At 37.8% G+C, this 27,551-nt stretch overlaps 1 protein-coding gene across 2 annotated transcripts in view; it reads right to left on the bottom strand.

The window, feature by feature from the left end:
- Positions 1-27,551, bottom strand: part of CNTN1 (contactin 1) — a 428,408-nt gene that overhangs the window by 50,766 nt on the left and 350,091 nt on the right. For both annotated transcript variants that reach the window (XM_023182834.2, XM_023182835.1), the window contains 2 exons: positions 26,049-26,198; positions 1,557-1,627 (listed from right to left, as the gene is read on the bottom strand). In XM_023182834.2, coding sequence (XP_023038602.1) covers positions 1,557-1,627; positions 26,049-26,198 — 221 coding nt within the window. The remainder of the gene's footprint in view (positions 1-1,556; positions 1,628-26,048; positions 26,199-27,551) is intronic.

The raw sequence follows: 27,551 nt of genomic DNA, 5'->3' as shown, positions 1-27,551 counted from the left end.
AATAAATATTGACTTACAGTTAATTCTAGTGAGTACTCATCAGTTAGCCTTTATTAGCAATTAAGGTAAATGTGCACATTGTATATTTACTTTTTTTTTTTTTTTTTTTACCAGAAAATCAAATTTAAGATGTATTGAGGCAAAACCTTGAAGTAAATATAACACTACTGTTTGGACATACTTATAGTAAATAGGAAGAGATAGAAATGTGTAAAGGTCAAATGGTAGAAGCTGTATGTGGTTGAGCAATACATTAATAGGTATGTGACTTTAGATTATTAGATAACATAGCCTAACATTTCTACAGTAGTTTAAACATTTTTCTTATTGATAGTTCTCTACTTAGTTTTGGGAATTCAGAGAATAACAGAATCAGCTATGAAACTTTCAAAAATAACAACTCTCGGGCTCTATCTCCAGAAACTTGAATTTGAATCTTTGGAGGAGAATTTCCAATAATGAATTTTTTTATAAGGCCCATCTTATTCTGTAGCAGGTATCCACAGAATTTATAAAAATCAAGCCACAAAAGAAAAAGCAAAATGTCCTAATTTTTATAATATTTGCATTTTTTGGACATTTCATTGGCAGTAAAACTTAGGAATAAATATTTTAAGATTCAGATTAGCAAATGGGATTTTTTTTTTTTTTTTACTAAATCTTGCTTTAAAATGTGATTTAAATGCTAAGTATAAAAATGACTACAAAGCACACAGTGAGTCAAATTTTGCTAGACATTCACTTATTAAATAAATCCATTTGACTCATGCAAAAAATAAAACCTGTCATTTTTTCCACAGTCTTCAAAATCCTTTGGAGCCTAAATTGTGCTCTTTGACTATCCGCAGTGATTCAACACTAAGCATATTTAATGAATAAATGAATCTGTATAAACCATGCTATATGGATAAATGCCAGGTGTCTAAGTCAGACAATTTTGTCCTATCACAGCTTTTCCGACCCCTCCCAATATCTTTCCTATTCCAAAAATCCAGCTAAGATGTATTGTTTTCTAGAGATTATAGTCTCTGATATAGAACTCTCCTTTGACTCATGAAACTGTAATAAAATCCTTTGGATACCTCAGTAACTAGTCCCATGGGTGACTTCTGAGACTGACCTATCATGCTAGATTACACCAGTGATCAAAGTAAGCCTCAAGTGAGGAGGCCAACTCCAGTTTCAAAACTTTGTTTGATACAAAGTTTGTAAATGGAAGCTTTGGAATTTAGAATGTCCAGAGACAATGTTTAAAATTACAATTAGATTACCAGACTACAGTGATCAAAGTATCTCTGGAATCAGACAGCTGAATGCTTAATCACCTAGGCTAACAGATCTCTTAGCATCCAGGGTTAATTCTTGCATAGGAACTACACACTAAGCCACAGTAAGCCAGATAAAACCTGATATGCATTTATGAAAAAAATAGTAATATATTCTTGCTTGTGCAGTAGACATTCACTTTCATCTCAATTTATTTCAGGATACAAAATGGGGTGGAAGTTACACATAGATAGAGCAACCTATAATATGTGCAACTCATCAATACTTACCGCCCATGTTATGGTCAGCTCTCTGTTTCTTCCACCTCCACCTCCTACATCTGAAGGAGCCACATTTGGTGCTGAAACAAAAAAACAAATATATGCAAAACAACAAAGAAAATAGGGCTTATATTTTTTCCCTGGTGTTAGAATTCGTATTCACCACAGAAACCAAAAATGTTTTTCTTTTACTAGGAAAAACACACTGGACAAATGATCCACCCAATTATAATAACAATGGCTCACAGTAGTTGTAATAATCAGTTTTTCTGCCAACATAAAAATTGATTTGGTGCCATAGGAAGTGTGCCCATTTCTCTCAGCAAAGGATAGTGAAGCAAATTTGCCTCCCCACCTTTTTCTTCTTTCTGACCTTTCAGTTGATATGATTTTGAAAGATTACATAGACTGTTGGAAAAAGATTTTGCCACTTTTACTTTTGAACCCTACGAACTTCTAATAACTTACCGTTGTGTTAATTTCATGCTTCATTCTACAAATAAATGTTAAGAAACCATTCATTTGTATTGGAAAATGTCTCCCCAAATATCTAAAAATATTAGAAATCTAATATCATCTCTCATGCTCTCACTTTCAGTTCCTCAATTTTTTCTGAAGCTGTACCATCGGTGACTCCAAAGTACTCCCTCCCCCATTCTCTTACATCATCTTGTAGTTTCAGTTTCCCTGCTAGAAAGACCCTTTGTAGTCTCTGATCTTAAAAATCTTTCTGTCATACTGCTGTCTTCTTAATCCCCAAGCCATCACATCCTTTTCTGCCACTGAACTGCATGGAAGAACTGATATATGGCTATTCTTTTTTGTACTTTACTCCATAATCACTTTTTAACAACCCACAATATATCCAATATAGGAGTTAAGAAGAAATCACTTAGGCAGAAAGTAAGGGTATGGGAGTCCTTGGTAAGGCTTTGCTTTTTAATGAAAAGCAGCCCCAGATCATTTTCTAAGAAAGAGAAACCTGTAAAGTCAAGCTGCAGTCATGGACAAGCAAGCTGGGAGCTTGCAGGGATGAATGCCGGCAGGAACTATAGACTACACATGTTCAAGATGGCGGCTCCATCTTCCCTTTCCTTTGTCAGCCACATGTACAGTAAGAAGCAGAAAGATGACACCAATCAACTGGAAAGCCTATTTGCATAACAAGATTAGAATGCGGTGACCAGCCTTCCCCACGCACCATGTAAACTTAATACCTGATCAAACCAATCTGTGAGCCCTATGTAAATCAGACACCACCTCCTCAAACCTGACTATAAAATCCAGTGCATTCAATGCCAGCCAGTCTTTTCTACTTGGGGACCCCTCTCCCTCTACAGAAAGAGAGCTGTTTCTCATTCATTTCTCTTCTGCCTATTAAACCTCCACTCCTAAACTTGTGTGTGTCCACGTGCTAAGTTTTCCTGGTGTGAGACAGGGTATATACCCCAGACAATGTAGCCATTTCATATTGGGGACCTCATCCAGGATATCAGGGTACAACATGAATCGAATCAGTGAGTAGAGGAGCAGACTCCAACTCTGTCCTTTCATTCTGAGGCTATTGGCCTCCATTTAAGAACCAAATTAAACAAAATAGTAGACCCCCTTCAGCCATAAACAAGCGTGGCTGGCAGCCATATAAGACTTGGGGGACAGGCTTACTAGGGAGAACATAGAGAATTCCCAACTACCCATGGGTTGCTTGGCATATTGGCCATGTTTGAACTAGCTTCCTTTCATGGAGGACTTAGCTGTCATGTGGGGCTGGAAGAAGTCCTGGGGCAACTGAGGATTTCTGGAGGGGGCTACCCCTGGTGTTATCCAAAGACTATTGGACTGACCCCAGCCTCTGATCCCCCTGATGGGCTGTCGACCACAAGATCTCCAACTTTCCTATCGTTATTTCCTTCTTTCCTGTTGGCACTGTCATAAATCTTATCCTCTCTGTGTATGCAATGTGTGGGAAGTTTTAGGGTTCAGGGAAGGAATCCTGTTTGGCAAGATCAGAGAATGTCATAGTAACTGGGGATATAGCTCAAGGGAAGGTGTTTTTGTGATGTTCTAGGAACCGAGGGTACCCCCAGTGAGCATCTCTCCCTGCCCTTGTTCTAGAGAGCACATGGCATTTCAATGTCTCTCTCTGCCCTTGGTCTGAAGAGCACATGGCATGTCAAGGTCACTCTGCCCTTGGTCTGGAGAGCTCATGACATCTCAAAGTCAACAGCACCACCTAGTGGAATAGGAATCCGCTCCATGAGGCACGTTGTCCTTTACCGAAACACTCTAGCTTCCCAATTCTCTCCACTTTTTATGCCTCTCTTCTAGAAACCAGGCTTTATGCTGTTTCTGTGAATGGGAAAACTCTGCCTTCAGCAATTAGGAGTACAATGTCCTCCAGAACCAAATTTTAGTCTCAGTACTGTCCAATCTTCAGGAAAATAGCCATTTGGTCCCTATTTTTAAGACACCTATTCTGATCCAATTAGAATGGTACTTAACTAGTAAGGGGATTTTAAGTCCAGAAGTTAACTGGAACCATTCTCTAAGGGTAAACACTTCAGCATGGGCCATAATAGCAGGATATAGAGCTCAAACCAGCACACTTCCTCCATTAAGGAGGCAAGCGCAACAATTGCCCAAATGCAACTGTTACATAGTCTCTCGCAAGATCCATTTTTCAGGGAGCCCCACAGGTCAGGCAAGTCTAGGAAGTCAAAGGGAAACCACAGGCAGAGGACTAGAGTTGCATGGGTGAGAATGACTAAAACCCACCACTTAGTTCGTCTGGTTCCATGGCTGGGGAAGTCACACCTGCAACCATGTGCAGCACATTTAACAAGGTGCCAGGATGCCAGGAACCATGGAGAGAAAACAGCAGAGGGGACACCCTCACTGTCTTTCTCCCCATGCTGGGTCACATCAAAAGGAAGGAGTCTAAAGGGATGCCTTTTTTTCCTTCTCTTTATCGTCTAAGGCCTGAACTCCTCTGGAGTGCATTCTGAAGCACTGGGACTCCTTTGACCCTGAGACTTTCAAGGAAAAAGTGGCTCATTTTATTTTGCACAAGGGCATGGCCTACTTACCAGACCTTTGCAGGTGTCACAAAATCAACCTAGCCCTTTTAGCAATCATATCAGGCAGGCCCAAAGGGAATGATTCCCTAAGACTAGAAAAGCAACTTCCAAAGGAGCCGTCTGAGAATCCCCCTTATTTGGGGTCACCTCAAGTTCCCTTCTCATTGCAGAATCTCAGGCAAATAAGGAAGAGTTAGGCCAATTTTCTGATGATCCTGGTAGGTATATAGAACCCTTCCAAAATTTAACTCAGGTGTTTCACCACACACGGAGAGATGTTATGCTGCTCTGAAGCCAAGTCTTAACCGCAGCTGAAAAGCAGGCAGCCCTGCAGGCAGCAGACAATTTTGGAGATGAACTACATGTCTCCTGTGGAAATTAAAAAGGAAAAAAGGAGACAAGGAAGGCAAAGAAATAATGGAAACACCATTCCCAATAGGAAAGGAAGCAGTTCCTCTAAAAATACCCCTAATTGGAACACCAGTGATGCCACAGATGAATGGAAAAGGAAACACCATTTAATGTACATAGTGGAGGGCCTATGAAGAGTGAGGGCAAAATCTATTAATTACTCTGTACTTTCCAAGATAGACCAAAAACTAGATGAGAATCCTGCAGCCTTTGTGGAAAGACTGAGAGGCACTCATAAAACATACCTCTTTATCCCATGAATCAGTTGAGGACAGCACATACTAAAGGGACAAGTTTATTAAAAAGGCAGCTTCCAATATTGGAAGGAAAATACAGAAGAAGGCTATAGCACTAGATAGCATCTTGGAGAACCTCCTAAGGGTGACCACTTTGGTGTTTTATAATAGGGACCAGGAGGAGGAGGTCCAGGAGAAAGGAAGCAAAAGAGAAGGACAGAGGCACTAATAGCTGCTCTGCAGAGATACAAAGCCAGGAATCCCTGAGGTACATTTCCTTGTTTCTATCGGTGCAGCAAGTGAGGGCACTTTAAGAGTGCCCAGGCAGCAAGAGAAAAACCACCTCAACCTTGTCTAGCCTGTGGCAGGAACCACTGGAAATTGGACTGCCCCCAGAGATGAAGGTCACTGGGTTCCAAACCAGCCTCACAGATGGTCCAACAGGATTAATGGGTCCTGGAGCTCCAGTAGCTCAAACTGACATACAGCACAGGAGCCCTGGGTGATTCTGGAAATTGGAGGAAGGTAGATCTCTTTCTGAACAGTAGAGCCAGTCTCTCTCTCTCTCTTCTCCTCTCTAATCCAGGCCTCCCCTCTTTCTGTAGCATGACCATGAGGCGCATCTCAGGAAAAACTCTAATTCAATATTTTTCACAACCCCTTAGGTTGCAGATGGGGAAACCTATTATTTACACATGCCTTTTTAATCCTGCCAAAAAGTCCCACTCCTTTATTAGGTAGAGATATTTTACTAGCATGCAGACCAGCATCCTTACAGGTGACAAACTCTATGTAAATCAGGCACCACCTCCTCAAACCTGACTATAAAATTCGGCATATTCACTGCCAGCCAGTCTTTGCTGCTCAGGGACCCCTCTCTCTATGTATAGAGAAAACTGTTTCTCTTTCGCTTCTCTTCTGTCTATTAAACCTCTGCTTCTAAACCTGTGTGTGTCAATGTCCTAAATTTTCCTGGTGCGAGATGACAAACCGTAGGGTATATACCCCAGGTGATATAGCTGCTTCATATCCACTTCTTTAAATAACTGAAATTTCTCTTTAAAAACACACAAAACTTCTTTGAACTGCCAAGTCCAATGGCCTCTTCTTTGATTCTCTCCAAGTTTTTCTCTCTCCTTGAAACTCTTTCAGGTAAGCACTGTATCTTATCGGATTTGTATACTTAGCACCTAACTGGCCTTGTACAGACGAATAAAGTATTCATTATTTGTTCCTGCAGTCTGGGCACCACCCAGCTACCCAGCCATGTGGATGAAGTCCATGTTTCTATAGAGGATATACCTTTCCCTATGCAAATGCTTTGACTCAGTCTGAAATACCATCCCCAAATCTGTTAACATTTCAAAGAGATGAAATGTTAGTCCCCAAATCCCCTCCCATTTTGGAATAGCCACATCTTCCTTAGAGTGCTCAAAGCAAGGTATCCATTTATGGAATTGTAGCTCCTAATAATTGTGATTCAAAGATACCTACATGAAAAGTTCTGATATTGGCTATGTAAATCTTTTGGTGAAGTATGTACATTAATTGCACAGAAACAAATAAAACTATATGCAGAACTATATGGTGGATCACTTCTACTTAGGGGACACACAGAAGGCACCCATACCTTCCCCACCAGCACCCAGCCCCTGAGCCAATACCACTTCCAGCATGACCACACAGTCTCCAGCAGGGGTCCTCTGCTCCCACCCCCCAGCTGTGTTGCCTTTGCCACTATGGTGAACACTTGAAGGGAGGCAGCACTTGCTAGCACTCTGCTACAGTTGCTACATCTTAGCCCTCTCCTCCAGTGCAGTGGATTCCAAACTTTGAGGAACCACAGGGCAAAGTAGAGGCCCAATATGAGTCCCCCAGAGTCATAGCATGCAGTCCAGGAATTGGGAGCTGAATGTTGGCCCCATAAAATCTTGTGGAAGCTGGTCAGCTAAATCTACCTTATACCACAATCAAACCCTCAAGGTCATCAAAGAGGATAAAAGAGGAAAAAAAAATCAAAGATCATCAATTTCAAACATTAAAGATAGATAAGCCCAAAAAGATGAAAAAGAATCATCTGAGAATGTTTAAAATTGAAAAAGCCAGAGTGCCTTCTTTCCTCCAAATGATGAAATCACCTTTCCAGCAAAGGTTCTGAACTGGGCTCAGATGGCTACATTGACAGAAATAGAATTCAGAATATCCATAGGAATGAAGATTATTGAGCTATAGGAGTACACTGTAACCCAAGGTAAGAAAGCTAAAAATAAGTATAAAACAATGAAGAAATTGAGAGAAAAAAATAGACAGTTTAGAAAAGAATGTAACTGACCTGATAGAGCTAAAAAACACACTACAAGAATTTTATAATGCAATCACAAGTATCAATAGCAGAATAGACCAAGCAGAGGAAATAATCTCAGAGCTTGAAGACTGGCTTTGTGAAATAAGACAATCAGACAAGAATAGAGAAAACAGAATAAAAAGGAATGAAAAAAATCCAAAACATATGTGACCGAATCTGCAACTCATTGGTGTCCCTGGAAAAGATGGGGAGAATGGAACCAACTTGGAAACCATATTTCAGGATATCATCCAGGAGAGCTTCCCCAACCTAACTAGAGAGGCCAACATTCAAACTCAGGAAATGCAGAGAACCACAGTAAGATATTTCACAAGAAGATCATCCCCAAGACACATAATCATCATATTTTCAAAGACTGAAATGAAAGAAAAAATGCTAAAGGCAGCTAGAGAGAAAGATCAGGTCAACTACAAAGGAAGCCAACCAGACTAACAATGGACCTTTCAGCAGAAGCCCTCCCAGCCAGAAGAAATTTGGGATCAATATTCAACATTCTTACAGAAAAGAAATTCCAACCCAGAATTCCATATCCAGCCAAACTAAGCTTCATAAGCCAAGGAGAAATAAGATCCTTTTCAGATGAGCAAATACTGAAGGAATTTATTACCACCAGACCTGCCTTACAAGAGCTCCAGAAGGAATCACTAAATATGGAAAGGAAAGACCATTACCAGATACCACAAAAACACACTGAATTACACAGACCAGTGACACTATAAAGCAACCACATAAACAAGTCTGCAAAATAACCAGTGAACATCACAATGACTATATAAAATCCACACATATCAACAAGATCTTAAATATAAATGAGCTAAATGCCCCAATTAAAACACACAGAGTGGCAAGCTGGATAAAGAATCAAGAACCACTGGTATGTTGTCTTCAAGAGATCCATCTCACATGCAGTGACACTCATAGCCTCAAAATAAAGGGATGAAGAAAAATCCACCAACCAAGTGGAAAACAGAAAAAAACGGGTTGCAACCCTAGTTTCTGACAAAACAGACTTTAAGTCAATAAAGGTCAAAAAAGAGTAAGAAGGGAATTACATAATAGTAAAGGGTTCAATTCAACAAGAAAATCTATAGTAAATATGTATACACCCAGGACAGGAGGACCAAGATTCATAAAGCAAATTTTTACAGACCTTTAAAGAGGCTTAGACTCCCACATAGTAAGAGTGGGAGTCCTTAATACTTCACTGCCAATATTAGATCATGAAGATGGAAAATTAACAAAGATCATTAGGACCTGAACTCAGCACTGGATCAAATGGACCTGATAGATACCTACAGAACTCTCCACCCCAAAATAACACAATATATATTCTTCTTATTGCCACCTGGCACGTACTCTAGAATTGAGCATGTAAATGGAATTAAAACACTCCTCAGCAAATGCGAAAGAAATGAAGTAATAAGAAACAATCTCAGGGGCAGAGCAAGATGGCCGAAGAGGAACAGCTCCAGTCTCCAGTTCCCAGTGTGAGCGACACAGAAGACAGGTGATTTCTGCATTTTCAACTGAGGTACCGGGTTCATCTCACTAGGGAGTGCTGGACAATCGGTGCTGGTCAGCTGCTGCAGCCCGACCAGCAAGAGCTGAAGCAGGGCGAGGCATCGCCTCACCTGGGAAGCGCAAGGGGGAAGGGAATCCCTTTCGTAGCCAGAGGAACTGAGACACACAACACCTGGAAAATCGGGTAACTCCCACCCCAATACTGTGCTTTACCAAGGGTCTTAGCAAACGGGCACTCCAGGAGATTATATCCCACACCTGGTGGGGAGGGTCCCACGACCACAGAGCCTCCCTCACTGCTAGCACAGCAGTCTGTGATCTAACAGCAAGGCAGCAGCGAGGCTGGGGGAGGGGCGCCCACCATTGCTGAGGCTTAAGTAGGTAAACAAAGCTGCTGGGAAGCTCGAACTGGGTGGAGCTCATAGCAGCTCAAGGAGGCCTGCCTGTCTCTGTAGACTCCACCTCTGGGGAAAGGGCACAGCTAAACAACAACAACAGCAAAAAAAAAGCAGCAGAAACCTCTGCAGATGCAAACGACTCTGTCTGACAGCTTTGAAGAGAGCAGTGCATCTCCCAACACACAGGTTAGATCTGAGAACGGACAGGCTGCCTGCTCAAGTGGGTCCCTGACCCCGAGTAGCCTAACTGGGAGACATCCCTCATTAGGGGCAGACCAACACCCTACACTTCACACGGTGGAGTACACCCCTGAGAGGAAGCTTCCAAAGCAAGAATCAGACAGGTACACTTGCTGTTCAGCAATATTCTATCTTCTGCAGCCTCTGCTGCTGATACCCAGGCAAACAGGGTCTGGAGTGGACCTCAAGCAAACTTCAACAGACATACAGCTGAGGGTCCTGACGGTTAGAAGGAAAACTAACAAACAGGAAGGACACCCACACCAAAACCCCATCAGTACGTCACCGTCATCAAAGACCAGAGGCAGATAAAACCACAAAGATGGGGAAAAAGCAGGGCAGAAAAGCTGGAAATTCAAAAAAATAAGAGTGCATCTCCCTCTGCAAAGGAACGCAGCTCATCGCCAGCAATGGATCAAAGCTGGACGGGGAGTGACTTTGATGAGATGAGAGAAGAAGGCTTCAGTCCATCAAACTTCTCAGAGCTAAAGGAGGAATTACTTACCCAGCGCAAAGAAACTAAAAATCTTGTAAAAAGAGTGGAAGAATTGATTACTAGAATAATAAATGCAGAGAAGGCCATAAATGAACTGACAGAGATGAAAACCATGACACAAGAAATACGTGACAAAGGCACAAGCTTCAGTAACTGACTTGATCAACTGGAAAAAAGAGTATGAGCGATTGAGGATCAAATGAATGAAATGAAGCGAGAGGAGAAATGTAAAGAAAAAAGAAGAAAAAGAAATGAACAAAGCCTGCAAGAAGTATGGGATTATGTAAAAAGACCAAATCTATGTCTGATTCGGGTGCCTGAAAGTGAGGGGGAAAATGGAACCAAGTTGGAAAACACTCTTCAGGATATCATCCAGGAGAACTTCCCCAACCTAGTAGGGCAGACCAACATTCAAATTCAGGAAATACAGAAAACACCACAAAGATACTCCTCGAGAAGAGCAACTCCAAGACACATAATTGCCAGATTCACCAAAGTTGAAATGAAGGAAAAAATCTTAAGGGCAGCCAGAGAGAAAGGTCGGGTTACCCACAAAGGGAAGCCCATCAGACTGACAGCAGATCTCCCAGCAGAAACTCTACAAGCCAGAAGAGAGTGGGGGCCAATATTCAACATTCTTAAAGAAAAGAATTTTCAACCCAGAATTTCATATGCAGCCAAACTAAGTTTCATAAGTGAAGGAGAAATAAAATCCTTTACAGACAAGCAAATGCGTAGAGATTTTTGTCACCAGCAGGCCTGCTCTACAAGAGATCCTGAAGGAAGAACTAAACATGGAAAGGAACAACCCGTACCAGCCATTGCAAAAACATGCCAAAATGTAAAGAACATCGAGGCTAGGAAGAAACTGCATCAACGAGCAAAATAACCAGTTAATATCATAATGGCAGGATCAAGTTCACACATAACAATATTAACCTTAAATGTAAATGGACTAAATGCTCCAATTAAAAGACACAGACTGGCAAACTGGATAAAGAGTCAAGACCCATCAGTCTGCTGTATTCAGGAGACCCATCTCACATGCGGAGACATACATAGGCTCAAAATAAATGGATGGAGGAAGATCTACCAAGCAAATGGAGAACAAAAAATAGCAGGGGTTGCAATACTAGTCCCTGATGAAACAGACTTTAAACCATCAAAGATCAAAAGAGACAAAGAAGGCCATTACATAATGGTAAAGGGATCAATTCAACAGGAAGAGCTAACTATCTTAAATATATATGCACCCAATACAGGAGCACCCAGATTAATAAAGCAAGTCCTTAGAGACTTACAAAGAGACTTAGACTCCCATACAATAATAATGGGAGACTTCAACACCCCACTGTCAACATTAGACAGATCAACGAGACAGAAAGTTAACAAGGATATCCAGGAATCAAACTCATCTCTGCAGCAAGCAGACCTAATAGACATCTACAGAACTCTCCATCCCAAATCAACAGAATATACATTTTTCTCAGCACCACATCACACTTATTCCAAAATTGACCACATAATTGGAAGTAAAGCACTCCTCAGCAAATGTAAAAGAACAGAAATTATAACAAACTGTCTCTCAAACCACAGTGCAATCAAACTAGAACTCAGGACTAAGAAACTCAATCAAAACCGCTCAACTACATGGAAACTGAATAACCTCCTCCTGAATGACTACTGGGTACATAACAAAATGAAGGCAGAAATAAAGATGTTCTTTGAAACCAATCAGAACAAAGATACAACATACCAGAATCTCTGGGACACATTTAAAGCAGTGTGTAGAGGGAAATTTATAGCACTAAATGCCCACAAGAGAAAGCTGAAAAGATCTAAAATTGACACTCTAACATCACAATTAAAAGAACTAGAGAAGCAAGAGCAAACACATTCAAAAGCTAGTAGAAGGCAAGAAATAACTAAGAACAGAGCAGAACTGAAGGAGATAGAGACACCAAAACCCTCCAAAAAATCAATGAATCCAGGAGTTGGTTTTTTGAAAAGATCAACAAAATTGACAGACCGCTAGCAAGACTAATAAAGAAGAAAAGAGAGAAGAATCAAATAGATGCAATAAAAAGTGATAAAGGGGATATCACCACCGAGCCCACAGAAATACAAACTACCATCAGAGAATATACTATAAACATCTCTACGCAAATAAACTAGAAAATCTAGAAGAAATGGATAAATTCCTGGACACATACATCCTCCCAAGACTAAACCAGGAAGAATTTTAATGGCTGAGTAGACCAGTAATAGGCTCTGGAATTGAGGTGATAATTAATAGCCTACCAACCATAAAAAGTCCAGGACCAGACGGATTCACAGCTGAATTCTACCAGAGGTACAAGGAGGAGCTAGTACCATTCCTTCTGAAACTATTCCAATCAATAGAAAAAGAGGGAATCCTCCCTAACTCATTTTATGAGGCCAACATCATCCTGATACCAAAGCCTGGCAGAGACACAACAAAAAAAGAGAATTTTAGACCAATATCCCTGATGAACATCGATGCAAAAATCCTCAATAAAATACTGACAAACCGGATTCAGCAGCACATCAAAAAGCTTATCCACCATGATCAAGTGGGCTTCATCCCTGGGATGCAAGGCTGGTTCAACATTCATGAATCAATAAACGTAATCCAGCATATAAACAGATCCAAAGACAAAAACCACATGATTATCTCAATACATGCAGAAAAGGCCTTTGAAAAAATTCAACAGCCCTTCATGCTAAAAACGCTCAATAAATTCGGTATTGATGGAACATATCTCAAAATAATAAGAGCTATTTATGACAAACCCACAGCCAATATCATACTGAATGGGCAAAAACTGGAAAAATTCCCTTTGAAAACTGGCACAAGACAGGGATGTCCTCTCTCACCACTCCTATTCAACATAGTGTTAGAAGTTCTGACTAGGGCAATCAGGCAAGGGAAAGAAATAAAGGATATTCAGTTAGGAAAAGAAGAAGTCGAATTGTCCCTGGTTGCAGATGACATGATATTTAGAAAACCTCGTTGTCTCAGCCCACAATCTCCTTAAGCTCATAAGCAACTTCAGCAACGTCTCAGGATACAAAATTAATATGCAATAATCACAAGCATTCTTATACACCAGTAAAAGACAAACAGAGAGCCAAATCATGAATGAACTTCCATTCACAATTGCTTCAAAGAGAATAATATACCTAGGAATCCAACTTACAAGGGATGTAAAGGACCTCTTCAAGGAGAACCACAAACCACTGCTCAGTGAAATAAAAGAGGACACAAACAAACGGAAGAACAGACCATGCTCATGGATAGAAAGAATCAATATTGTGACAATCGCAATACTGCCCAAGGTAATTTAGAGATTCAATGCCATCCCCATCAAGCTACCAATGAGTTTTTCACAGAATTGGAAAAAACTGCTTTAAAGTTCATATGGAACCAAAAAAGAGCCCGCATTGCCAAGACAATCCCAAGCCAAAAGAACAAAGCTGGAGGCATCACACTACCTGACTTCAAACTATACTACAAGCCTACGGTAACCAAAACAGCATGGTACTGGTACTAAAACAGAGATATAGACCAAGGGAATGGAACAGAGTCCTCAGAAATAATACCACACATCTACAGCCATCTGATCTTTGACAAACCTGAGAAAAACAAGAAATGGGGAAAGGATTCTCTTTAATAAATAGTGCTGGGGAAATTGGCTAGCCATAAGTAGAAAGCTGAAACTGGATCCTTTCCTTACTCCTTATACAAAAATTAATTCAAGATGGATTAGAGACTTAAACGTTAGACCTAATACCATAAAAACCCTAGAAGAAAACCTACATAATACTATTCAGGACACAGGCATGGGCAAGGACTTCATGTCTAAAACACCAAAAGCAACGGCAACAAAAGCCAAAATTGACAAATGGGATCTAATTAAACTAGAGAGCTTCTGCACAGCAAAAGAAACTACCATCAGAATGAACAGGCAACCTACAGAATGCGAGAAAATTATTGCAATCTACTTATCTGACAAAGGGCTAATACCCAGAACCTACAAAGAACTCAAACAAATGTACAAGAAAACAAACAAACAACCCCATCAAAAAGTGGGCAAAGGATATGAACAGACATTTCTCAAAAGAAGACATTCATACAGCCAACAGACACATGAAAAAATGCTCATCATCACTGGCCATCAGAGAAATGCAAATCAAAACCACAATCAGATACCATCTCACACCAGTTAGAATGGCAATCATTAGAAAGTCAGGAAATAACAGGTGCTAGAGAGGATGTGGAGAAATAGGAACACTTTTACACTGTTGGTGGGATTGTAAACTAGTTCAACCTTTATGGAAAACAGTATGGCGATTCCTCAAGGATCTAGAACGAGAAGTATCATATGACCCAGCCATCCCATTACTGGGTATATACCCAAAGGATTATAAATCATGCTGCTATAAAGACACATGCACACGTATGTTTATTGTGGCACTATTCACAATAGCAAAGACTTGGAGTCAACCCAAATGTCCGTCAGTGACAGACGGGATCAAGAAAATGTGGCACATATACACCATGGAATACTATGCAGCCATAAAAAAAGGATGAGTTTGTGTCCTTTGTAGGGACATGGATGCAGCTGGAAACCATCATTCTCAGCAAACTATCACAAGAACAAAAAATCAAACACCGCACATTCTCACTCATAGGTGGGAACTGAACAATGAGATCACTTGGACTCGGGAAGGGGAACATCACACACAAGAGCCTATCCAGGGGGCGGGGGGAGGGAGGAGGGATTGCATTGGGAGTTATACTTCATGTAAATGACGAGTTGATGGGTGCTGACGAGTGATGGGTGCAGCACACCAACATGGCACAAGTATACATATGTAACAAACCTGCACGTTATGCACATGTACCCTAGAACTTAAAGTATAATAATAACAATAATAATAAAGAAACAATCTCTTAGACCACAGCAAAATCAAATTAGAAATCAATAATGAAATTCATTCAAAACCATACAATCACATGAAAATTGAATAACTGCTCCTGAAAGATATTTGGGTAAATAATAAAATTAAAGCAGAAATCAAGAAGGTACTTGAAACTAATGAGAACAGAGATACAACATACCAGAATCTCTGGGACACAGCTAAGGCAGGGTTAAGAGGAACATTCATAGCACTAAATGCCCAACCAAAAAGTTAGATCTCAAGTTAACAACCTAAAATCACAACTAAAAGAACTAGAGAACCAAGAGCAAACAAATCCCAAAGCTAGCAGAAGACAAGAAGTAACCAAAGTCATAGCTCAACTGAAGAAGTTTGAGACACAAAAGTTCATTCAAAAGATTAACAAATCTAGGAACTGGTGCTTTGGAAAAAATAAAATAGACTGCTAACTAGACTAATGAATAATAAAAGAGAGAGGATTTAAATAAACTCTTATCAGAAATGACAAGGAGGGATGTTACCACTTACCCCATAGAAATATAAGAAACGACCAGAGCTATTATGAACACCTCTATACACACAAACTAGAAAATCTTGAAGAAGCGGATAAATTCCTGGATACATATACTCTTCCAAGACTAAACAAGCAAGAAATTGTACCCCTGAACACACCAATAATGAACTCTAAAATTGAGTTAGTAATAAATAGCCAACTAACCAAAAAAAAAAAAAAAAAAACAAAAGCCCAAGCCCAGCACCAGATGGATTACAAAGAAGAGCTAGTACCATTCCTGCTGAAACTATTCTAAAAAATTAAGGAGGAGGAACTCCTCCTTAACTTATTCTATAAGTTGAGCATCATCCTGATACCAAAACCTGACAGAAATACACCAAAAAAGAAACCTTCAGGCCAGTGTCCTTGATGAACATCAATGAAAAAATCTTCAACAAAATAACTGGCAAACCAAATCCAGCAGCACATCAAAAAGCTCATCCCTCGCAATCAAGTAGACTTTATCCCTGGGATGCAAGGCTTGTTTAACATATGCAAATCCACAAATGTGGTTCATCACATAAACAGAAAAACAGACAGAAACCACATGATTAAATCAATAGACACAGAAAAAGCTTTTGATAAATTTCAACACCACTTCATGTAAAAACTGTCAATATACTAGGTATTGAAGGAACATACCTCAAAATAATAGCAGTACCTATGACAAACCCAGAGCCAACATCATACTGAATGGGCAAAAGCTGGAATCATACACCTTGAAAACTGGCACAAGGCAAAGATACCATCTCTCACCTCTCCTAGTTAACACAGTATTGGAAGTCCTAGCCAGGGTAATCAGGCAAGAGAAAGAAATAAAGGACATACAAATAGGAAGAGAGGATGTCAAGCCACATCAGTTTGCAGATGACATGATCCTATATCTAGAAAACCCTATGGTCTTGGCCCAAAAGCTTCTTAAGCTGATAAACAACTTCAGCAAATCTCAAGATACCAAATCAATGAGGGAAAATCTCTAGCATTCCTGTACACCAATAACAGTCATGCCAAGAGCCAAATGAGGAATGCAATTCAATTTATAATTGCCACAAAAAGAATAAAATACCTAGGAATGCAGACAACTAGGGAGATGAAGATCTCTACAAGGAGAACTATAAACCACTGCTCAGAGAAATCAGAGATGATACAAATGGAAAAGCATTCCATGCTCATGGGTAGAAAGCATCAATATCATAAAAATGGCCATCCTGCCCAAAGCAATTTATAGATTCAATGCTATTCCTATTAAATTACCATTGAAATTCTTCACAGAACTAGGAAAGACTTTTAAAATTCACATGGAACCAAAAAAAAAAAAAAAGAGAGAGAGAGAGCCCAAATAACCAAAGCAACTCCCTAAGTAAAAAGAACAAAGCTGGAAGCATCCAACTACCTGATTTTAAACTATTCTACAGGGCTACAGTAACCAAAACAACATGGTACTGATATTCAAAAACAGACACATAGACCAATGAAACATAATAGAAAACCCAGAAATAAGACCGCATACTTACAACTATCTGATTTTTTACAAAGGGGACAAAAACAAGCAGTGGGGATAGGACGCCATATTCAGTAAATGGTGGTGGAATAACTGGCAAGCCATATGCAGAAGGTTGAAATTGGACTCCTTCCTTATACCTTATATGAAAATGAATTCAAGATGGATTAAAGATATAAATATAAAACCTCAAACTATAAAAACTCTGGAGGACAACTTAGGCAATACCATTCAGGACATAGGAATGGGCAAAGATTTCATGACGAAGATGCCAAAAGCAATTGTAACAATAGCAAAAATTGACAAATTGGACCTAATTAAACTAAAGAGCTTCTGCACAGCAAAGGAAACTACAACAGAGTGAACAGACAACCTATGGAAAGGGAAAAAATTTTTTGCAAACTATGCATCTGACAAAAATCTAATATCCAGCAGCTATAAGGAACTTAAACAAATTTACAAGAATAAAACAATCCCATTAAAAAGTGGGCAAAGGTCATGAACAGACATTTTTCAAAAGAAGACACACATCTGGCCAACAATCATATGAGAAAACTTCACATAATGATCATTAGAGAAAGACAAATCAAAACCATAATGGGATACCATCTCACATTAGTCAGAATGGATATTATTAAAAAGTCAAAAAATAACAGATGCTTGCAAAGTTGTGGAGAAAAAGGGAACACTTTCACGCTATTGTAGAAAACAGTGTGTCAATTCATCAAAGACCTAAAAACAGAAATACCATTCGACCTAGCATTCCCATTACTGAGTATATACCCAAAGGAATGCAAATTGTTGTATTATAAAGACCCATGCATGGTATTCATTGCAGCATTTTTCACAATAGCAATTACATGGAATCAACCTAAATGCCCCTCAGTGATAGACTGCATAAAGAAAATGTGGTACATATACACCATGGAATACTATGCAGCCATAAAAAAGAACAAGACCATGTACTTTGCAGGAACACGGATGGAACAGGAAGTCATTATCCTTAGCAAATTAGTGCAAGAACAGAAAACCAAATACTGCATGTTCTCACTTATAAGTGGGGGCTAAATGATGAGAACACATAGACACATAGAGGGGAACAACACACACTGGGGCCTATTGAAGAGTGGAGGGTAGAAGGAGGGAGAGAATCAGGAAAAACAACTAATGGGTACTATGCTTAATACCTAGTTAACAAAATAATCTGTACAACTAACCCCCATGACAGAAGTTTATCTTATATAACAAACCTGCACATGTACCTCTTAACTTAAAATAAAACGTAAAGAAACAAAAAAAAAAGAAAACTATATGATTATTTTGTTTACCCATAGAGAAATTATTAATAATGTGAAGTTTGAGCTATTTTATTTTACTATTCAAGTGTCATCACATGGCTGTTAGAAAATGAAACTGAATACACAGGGTTAAAAAATAAATAATTTATAGCGCTTTAGATAGAATATATATTAAGAGCTGGAATATTAAAATAACTTCTAGGAACTCTTTTACCACTATAACTCATATTCTGAAGTTAAAACTTTTCATGCTATAGGAAAACAAAAAGTATGTTGTCTTATAATCAAACAATAAGGGTGTTTAAGTACAAGTATAGTAGTCATGGGCAAATAATTTCAAAAATAACTCAAATATTATACTGCAATTTGTCGAATCAAATATTGCCTTCCTTAGGACAAGCATTATTTGTTAAAGCATTTTACTGAAATGCTTTTCATTATAATTAATATTAGTCTTTTTATTTGGAACAGACCTAAAAATGGAGTATGTTTAAATTAGATTATCTATTTCCATTTTATCATATATTTTTTAAGCACTTTATGATATATTTTCAAGATTGATTTGGTCTTCAAAGATCTATTGAGTTCAATCCGCGGAAAATGGGACATAAACAAAAGCACAGAAGAGGCCAGGCATGGCGGCTGATGCCTGTAATCCAGCACTTGGGAAGGCCGAGGCGGGTGGATCACGAGGTCAGGAGATTGAGACCATCCTGGCTAACACAGTGAAATCCATCTCTACTAAAAATACAAAAACAAAATTAGCTGGGCTTGGTGGCGGGCACCTGTAGTCCCAGCTACTCGGGAGGCTGAGGCAGGAGAATGGCGTGAACCTGGGAAGCAGAGCTTGCAGTGAACTGAGATCGCGCTACCGCACTCCAGCCTGGGCGACAGAGCTAGACCCTGTCTCAAACAAAAACAAAAACAAAAACACACCCGCAGAACAGTAACTGTTTCTCTTAATACAGAGTTTTTATATCTTACTTGGATTATTGACTTAATTTCTCTCATTAGCTTTGAATGTTCAATTGTAGCCTTAGCATATTAGAAAAAGTTTTTCACAAGTGGAATTGACACATAACCTACATATTTAACATGAATCTGAGAATAGAGGAGTTAAGTGCTCTCTTTGCACTCAGCCCAGCAGAAATGGGGACTTGGCCAAAGAGTGATTTGTTTCAGGGAAGTAAATCACCCTAAGCACAAGGAAGCTTAAGTTTAGACTCCAGTGCACTTAAGAGAAAACAAACTAGACATTCTTTACACAATAAACCATTAAAAAGAATGTAAACTATTATTCAGAAAAATTATTGAATTATTAATCATTTATTAACAACATGTATAATTTTACTGTGAAAGTTTAAAAATAGTGAGGTGCTTTAACTTGTCCTTTTGTCTTAATTTCTGTTTAATAGTAATTCCCTTATGATGCTTATAAGAGTGCTTCTGTATTTCAGTCATAGATTTGAAAGAAAATCAAGCCAATGCCATGACTATTCTTTCCCACGAAAAGAAATTAATGCTGCCAAGTTTCCTTTCAGATCTGAATGCTTAAGTAATTTGCATATAAGTATCTCTTTGGGCTTTGATGCTTTATTTAACAATGTACAAATTAGCTTGTGACAAATCTTAAATTATAAAAATTATAAAGTATATGAAGATAAGCTTTTGATTCAAAACATATTGACTACTTTAATTCTTGTTAATTATTACTTTAACTTATACAGTCATTTTTACAGATGAAACGTTAACCATGAATGTAACTTTTTTCTTTGACTTGCCCCAAAATTTCATGGTTATGTAAGATTCAACATGGTTATGTAAACAGTGCTCTAGTCTGGAAAACCAAAAGGATTGAAGTCTAACACCTGCCTTAATTTTATAGTTATACATACATTCTTTTTTATTGTACTTTAAGCACTTAAGTATATAATTCTAAAGAGCTATTAATAAAATCAAATGAACTATATAATATTTTAACATTAAAATGAGAATAGTTCTTTGCAACTCTTATGAGCACTTGCTCTGATAGAGGAGTAGATTGCTAACACCCCTAATATAATCTACCATGTTAAAATAATGTTCCCATTGTAGGTTAAAAGGATGGAGGGTCACAGATAGTTATGTCTTATCCGATAGAAACTGTAGGTTTGTTTATTGTTATAGGCCTTGTTTTCAAACAAGAAATTTAAATAGGTGAAGCAGAGTGAGTTTTTAATTGCACAAAGAAATGATAATCTAAGAATGGGTCAGTTGGGGAAAATGTTTGGATGGGCAGAAAAGAATTCTTTACATTAAAGTTATAATTATCCACAGTAAAATCCTTATGAAGAATCCAAACCAATTACAGACTATTTGTTTAAATTAAGTTAAAAAATGAACACTTTCTACTTTCCTCAGTATATGGACAATAGCATTGAATATATATGTTAAACTTGTTTTCAATCATCAAAACACAATGTATTTGGCAATAGATTCTTCTAAATTATAATTTGCAAATCTACTGTCACCTTGATCACTCCTTTTTTTTCTTCATCCTCAATTAACTTCCAATAGCCCCAATCATCATCTTACCCTCCTGGTTTCTCCTTTTTATCTTTAACGAATATTTCAGTGTGTTAAATATAAAAGTTTGCTGAATGAATTAATGATCTCAGCTAAATAACAGACACATCTAGAACTTAGAAGTTATTTTCATATACTACATCTAACTGGATACCCAGATCAGCACTTTGAAGTAGGTTAATGGAGAATTGGCATTATCCCCTCTTAATAGGAAAGGCAAATGAATCCTGAATACACTAATTAACTTGCCCAGGTTACACTGCTCACATGTGGAGAAGCTGCTCTCTTTAATTCAGGTCTTCAGATGGCTTAAACATCTATCCCCTTTGCTTCTTTTAAAAAAGTTTTATTTAATTATTAATGACAGCAACTAACATCAAATAGTACCTTACCAGCTATAAAATATTTTCTTATTTCTATTATTCTCCTTTATCAAATATGTGTAAAAAAGAGAAAGAAGAAAGAATGAGAAAGAATACTAAATGAAAGAACAACAGACCTTCATTAGGCATGAAATCAAGGCTATATACATAATATGAAAGTGTTGTTTCTGGTTTTATTCCTTTTTCTCTTTCCTTCCTTTGACTGGCTTGATCTGGCTAATAAACAAAGCTGTTAAAAGAAACCTGAATGTACCATTTTAGGATGTGGGCTCACCAACTGCACCTGCAGAGCTATTAGCTATGGGGGCATATCTTACAATGACACATTATTTCAAAGGATACTTTTGTTATCTCTTTTCCATAGTCAAAATTAAATTGGTTAAAATGAATTACAAATCCATCTTCTAATTTTTCATTTGGGAACATCCATTTTATAATGCACTTGTCTGAATCCAAAGAATGCACCCAAGTGTGCACTGGGATCTTAATATTAAATAATTGGACAGATAAGGGCATGTGTGGCATTGGATAATGTCATGTCTTTCAATCAGCATAATGAAGCTGGGGACCAACCTTTCCATCAAATGGGAACCAGTCTTTGTCCCACATAACATAAGCTGGCATCTCTTAGAGAGTTGATATAATGGTACATGACAAAACAAACATCCCTCATTTAGAAAGTATTTTTATTTTCTTATATAAATGAAAAATGTAAATGTCCAATTTTATGCATATTCAATTTTAATAAAGCAAGTAAACGGCAAAACAACAGAGAAATTCTGTTGAATTATATCAAATACATAAAATGATTTTTAAAAGATGATTGAAAATTACATAAAATTATATGACCTTTCTTCTATGCTTATAAAAATTGGAAATGTATTGCTAAATGGGTAATCCACTACAAAGTAGACAGGAGACCATATTTTCTTGTAAAGAAATTTTCTAAAGGAAATTTAATAGCACAATAAATAAATTTTATTGAGAAAATACTATGCATCGTAGTGCTATCTGCTTTCCTAATATGTTTGTAAACATAAAAATCATCCCTTAGAATAAATGATTCCCACTTACAAATGAGAAAAGTGAGGCTCAGCCAGACCCAGTGGCCCATGCCTGTAATTCCAGCACTTTGGGAGGCCAAAGCGGATGGATTGCATAAACCCAGGAGTCAAGCTGGGTGACATGGAGAAACTCTGTCTCTACCAAAAACACACATAAAAGCTGGGCGTGGTGACAAGCCCCTGGAGTCCCAGCTACTAGGATGGCTGAGGAAGGAGGACAGCTTGAAACCAGGAGATCGAGGCTGCAGTGAGCTGTGATTGTGCCACTGCACTCCAAAAACAGAGCCACTGAACTGTCAAAAAAAAAAAAAAAAAAAAAGTGAGGCTCAGAGGTTAAGTAATGTGCCTCACATTACAGAGCTTTTAGATAATAATGCCAGCATTCCACCAAAGAATCAGTGGCCCGATATGGCCCACTGTCTTCAGAAAGTGGTTTAGGAGCAAAGCCTTTAGAATGAGAAACACCTAGATTTGAATTCCAGCTCTGTTTCACATTAGCTGGGTGTAATCTTAACTTCCTCATCTGTTTCATAAAGTTATTGTGGGAATTAAGCAATGCAAACAGAGAACTAGGCACTATGTCTGACAATATACTGCAAATGTGTAAACTACAGTGATGAGTTTATTAATCAAAGATCTCAAAATATTTTCTGATGATGGATTAACAAATGAGTTAGAAGTTACAGAATTATTACTTTTTTTGTGCAATTGAGAAGAATGAATCAACTCATATCACTACAAGGTTGTATCTTACTCTGTGAATAGGTGTGTTTGCTTTTGGACTTGGCTCTGATGGCTTGTAAGGGAAGTTATTTTGTAAGCACATCAGATAGGGAACTAAGTCCTTAACAAAATACCATTTGAGAAAGCATAATGTAAGAGATGATGCCTAAAGAAGGTGATAACAAAAATAAGTTGGCTTAAAGTAACAACTGTGCCAAAATTTTAGGTTTGATATTACTTGGAAACAATTTTTTCCTAACATTTAAGGATAAGAAGACATCATGGTAAATACTCTTCAGAGTTACATACGAATCACTGATAGTGAGCACATCACTTCTAGATATGATCTAAAGTATACATTATATTTAGAAATTTAAGTATGAAAGAATTAGATTGAATCTCTCTGAGACATTATTTTTGATGTTATTATTCTTAAAAAAAATATTTAATGTTGTCACTTTACTTTGAGATTAAAAAATAATTTAAGACAGATCTTATGGTAATCATGTCTAGATGATGAGCCTATATATTGTAAACAAATCATTTTCTGAGATAAATAATAAAGATAATATTGGCAACAAAATTCCAAAAAAGGAGGGAGGCCTACATCTATTACCAGTGCCAAAGAAAGTATCCTTTCTCTCTGACAATTTTTACTAAAAATAATGGTGTTCAGCTAAGACTTAGGTCAGATTGTATTAGTCAAGAGATCACAGAAAATTAATTAAACTACATGATTAAAGGTCTATATTTGAGATAGGTAGGTAAAAATATTTTACCCAAGATAAGTTTGTTTAGACCAATTTAATCACTTGGTATTTTTCTGCAATTTTAATGAATGCTTGTTAAATCAAATACATGATCTGTCAGTATAAAATTACATAGGTAAACCACCAGTGGGATCATGCCCCAGTTTCTTTTTATTTTTGTTTTTAAAGAAAGAGCAGCAATGTTCAGTCCATAATACAGAAGCCTCTATTACAAACATAGGCAGCTCTAGGGAATAATGATATAAACCAAACACAGGAATCCTGGCTATATGGTATCTGTCTCCTATAAAGCTTCATCTTAGATTACCTACATATCCTGATGAAATTTCTGTGAGGTAGAGAAAAGCAAACACTAGTGTTCATTTTGTAGGTGGATATGCTAAAACAAAAAATTTACTGTTTAGGTCATATCTAGTATCATAGTTAAGGATGAAATCTAAGTTTCTATTAGAACTCTAATAAAGATTCATATAAATAGATGTGTTTCTAGAATCCTGCTTGAGAAGCTGACTTTGAGAAAGCTCAATGTATGAGAACAGCTGTCAGATCTAAATTTGAATTCTGAATCTTGCAATTAGTCATATTAACTTAGATAAACTATTTAGTGTCTCTGAGTCTATTGCCCATTAATGAACATAAGCATAGGACTACCTATGTCAAAACGTTATTATGAGGATTAAATGAAATGGATGTGAAAGTACTGAACACAGACAAGGTATTTTAGTGCTTTCACCCCTTAATTTCAGAATTACCATTTTTATCTAATAAATTACATTAAATTACATGAAACTTTAAGAGATAATTTACTTATGGCAGTGCCTGTGAATTACTTGGCTTTTCAAAATAAAGACATTAGAATTCATAATTATATTTAGAAGTTAGGCCAAGGAACTGAGGCAAGCAGAAATGTAGAGAAGTGATATTAAGAGATCACAGTAGCATTTTAATGGAACTCTGTCATTCATTTAAAATCTTCTCTACACCATCTAAAACAGTGAAGTTTGGCAAGGCCTAGTCAAATGAGCTCAGAGAGGCTACATTTTATTTTTGATACAGGGAATAATAAAAGAAGAGCTATCATTAGAATCAGAACAACATTTTTCCTTAGTAATACAGGGGAGAAGGAAAAAATAAGAGTATTTCCTGCACTAAAGGCTATTTAATTGCAGTTAGTATTTACCATAAAATATCCACCGTCTTGGCCATTCAGTTACAAATGAGTTTGAGAGAGACACAAAATTATAAACCTTCTAAATCATGAAACTTGTTTAATAAAGCAAGAGTCTGCCTAGTTAAGATTCAGAATTTACATTAAAGTTTATAATCTAAATACTTACGTCATTCCAATGGTCTCCAGTGGCATTTTCAGTAGTCCCTATTTACCTCTTCCTCTGTACTAATTATGTAAAAAATTCTTTTTTTTTTTTTTTTTTTTTTTTTTTTAAGACGGAGTCTCGCTCTATCCCCATCCCCGGGGCTAGAGTGCAGTGGCCGGATCTGAGCTCACTGCAAGCTCCACCTCCCGGGTTCCCGCCATTCTCCTGCCTCAGCCTCCTGAGTAGCTGGGACTACAGGCGCCCGCCACCTCGCCCTGCTAGATTTTTGTATTTTTTTAGTAGAGACGGGGTTTCACTGTGTTAGCCAGGAAGGTCTTGATCGATCTCCTGACCTCGTGATCCGCCGGTCTCGCCTCCCAAAGTGCTGGGATTACAGGTGTGAGCCACCATGCCCGGCCAAAAAATTCTTAAACTTTGTATTTCCTCTTTTGATTTTTGACTATCTTGATATAGAATACACACATGTGAAATACACATACATGCTTTTTAGATGAATCACTTACCTCAGAGCATTATTTTCAAATACATTCGACCATATATTAAAGTGGCACCGTATTTACAAATCTTTTAAAATTTCAAGTTTCCTCTATATACATACCAGCACCATCTGTTTTAATTCTGTTAGATGGTATACTGGGCTCTCCTCTACCCAATGTATTGGTTGCTACCACGCGGAATTCATACTCCATCCATGGGATTAAGTCCACTGCTCTTGCTGCCTCCATATTTCCTTCAATAATTGGGGGATCTATATAAAATAAACAGTAAATAGAGAATATAGGTTGATTAACTTATCACTTTTATAACTTCCATTTTTATTTTACTATTTCAGGGAGAATGGTATACACTACATTGAGTTGAAGTAAAACCCTCAACTAGGAATGACGAAATGTTAAGTTCAAGGGAGTAAAAGAAGAAGTTTAATAAACAATAAACTTACAAAGAGTGATATGCATATGAATCACCTATGTAAGTAAGTTCGAGGCAGGAGACTGCAATTCTGCATGTCTAACAAGCCTCCAGGCTTGCTGCTAGTCCATGAACTGCACCTTGAATAGCAAGGAGCTGTATTCTGAAGGTGGAATCAAAAAAGATTTTCTGAGATAAAGGTACAATTGGAGAGGCAAAATTTTATGTATTGCCACTGATATAGTCTATGGCTAGCAAATGGTTTATAACTAGGGTAGAAAAGGTTAAAGTTTATATCCTTTTCACTTGGTTTTGTAGATTTATACTCAAATCATTTGGACCAGTGATAATAAATGTCATTATAATTTTATTAATATTTGTTAAGTATCCCTCAGAATTCATGCTACTAGATACTAATATAGATGCGATGATAAATTATGGGTGGAATGTGATCTTAGCTTGCTTACTTAATTGAGATATAATAAAACATGCAACCAAGGCAGGTCTGTGTGTTATTATAAGCTTGCCTCAAATATTTCCACATATTTTTAATAATCAACGTATTCATGTAAATACCTGTACCTGTAGGCTTGTCTATGACTCAATATCTTATTATTTAGGGAAGTTTTATCTGGCAATGTAGACCACGAATACATAATTTTTAAAGATGACATGTCCATCAACACAATAAATGCTAAGCACCCCAGCATCCAGTTTCTACTTTTGGACAAATTCTCACATGGCTCGTACTGTCCCATCTCACCCTGCCATAATTTTAACTCTGCTAGACACTACTTTTGCTATCTAATTGCTTATTTTGTTATGGATTTGTTCTGTAGATTTGACATATATTTTTGACTTTCTGATTAAAAGTTTCCCTTTACCTTCCCCTCTGTTTTGATTTATTAGGATTTATTAAGGAATTCTACCTTTTTATTTTCTATCTCTTTGACTCATCCCTTATACCAAATCAGAACCTGTTTGTTTTAATTCACATGCATAAGGACATTTTTCTAGGTAATTGAAAAAAGTAAAGTGAAGTTTTGGTTTGTGAAGGGCTGTTTACGGAGTGAAGGGAGAATAGAGCTTATGTGATGACGCTGAATAAGGTAGCCTTTTTGTTTGTTTGTTTTTTGAAATGGAGTCTCACTCTGTCACCCAGGCTGGAGTGCAGTGGCGTGATCTTGGCTCA

The sequence above is a fragment of the Piliocolobus tephrosceles genome, chromosome 10 (assembly GCF_002776525.5).
Source record: "Piliocolobus tephrosceles isolate RC106 chromosome 10, ASM277652v3, whole genome shotgun sequence".
NCBI lineage: Eukaryota > Metazoa > Chordata > Mammalia > Primates > Cercopithecidae > Piliocolobus > Piliocolobus tephrosceles.
This window is presented reverse-complemented; position numbering and strand designations above follow the sequence as displayed.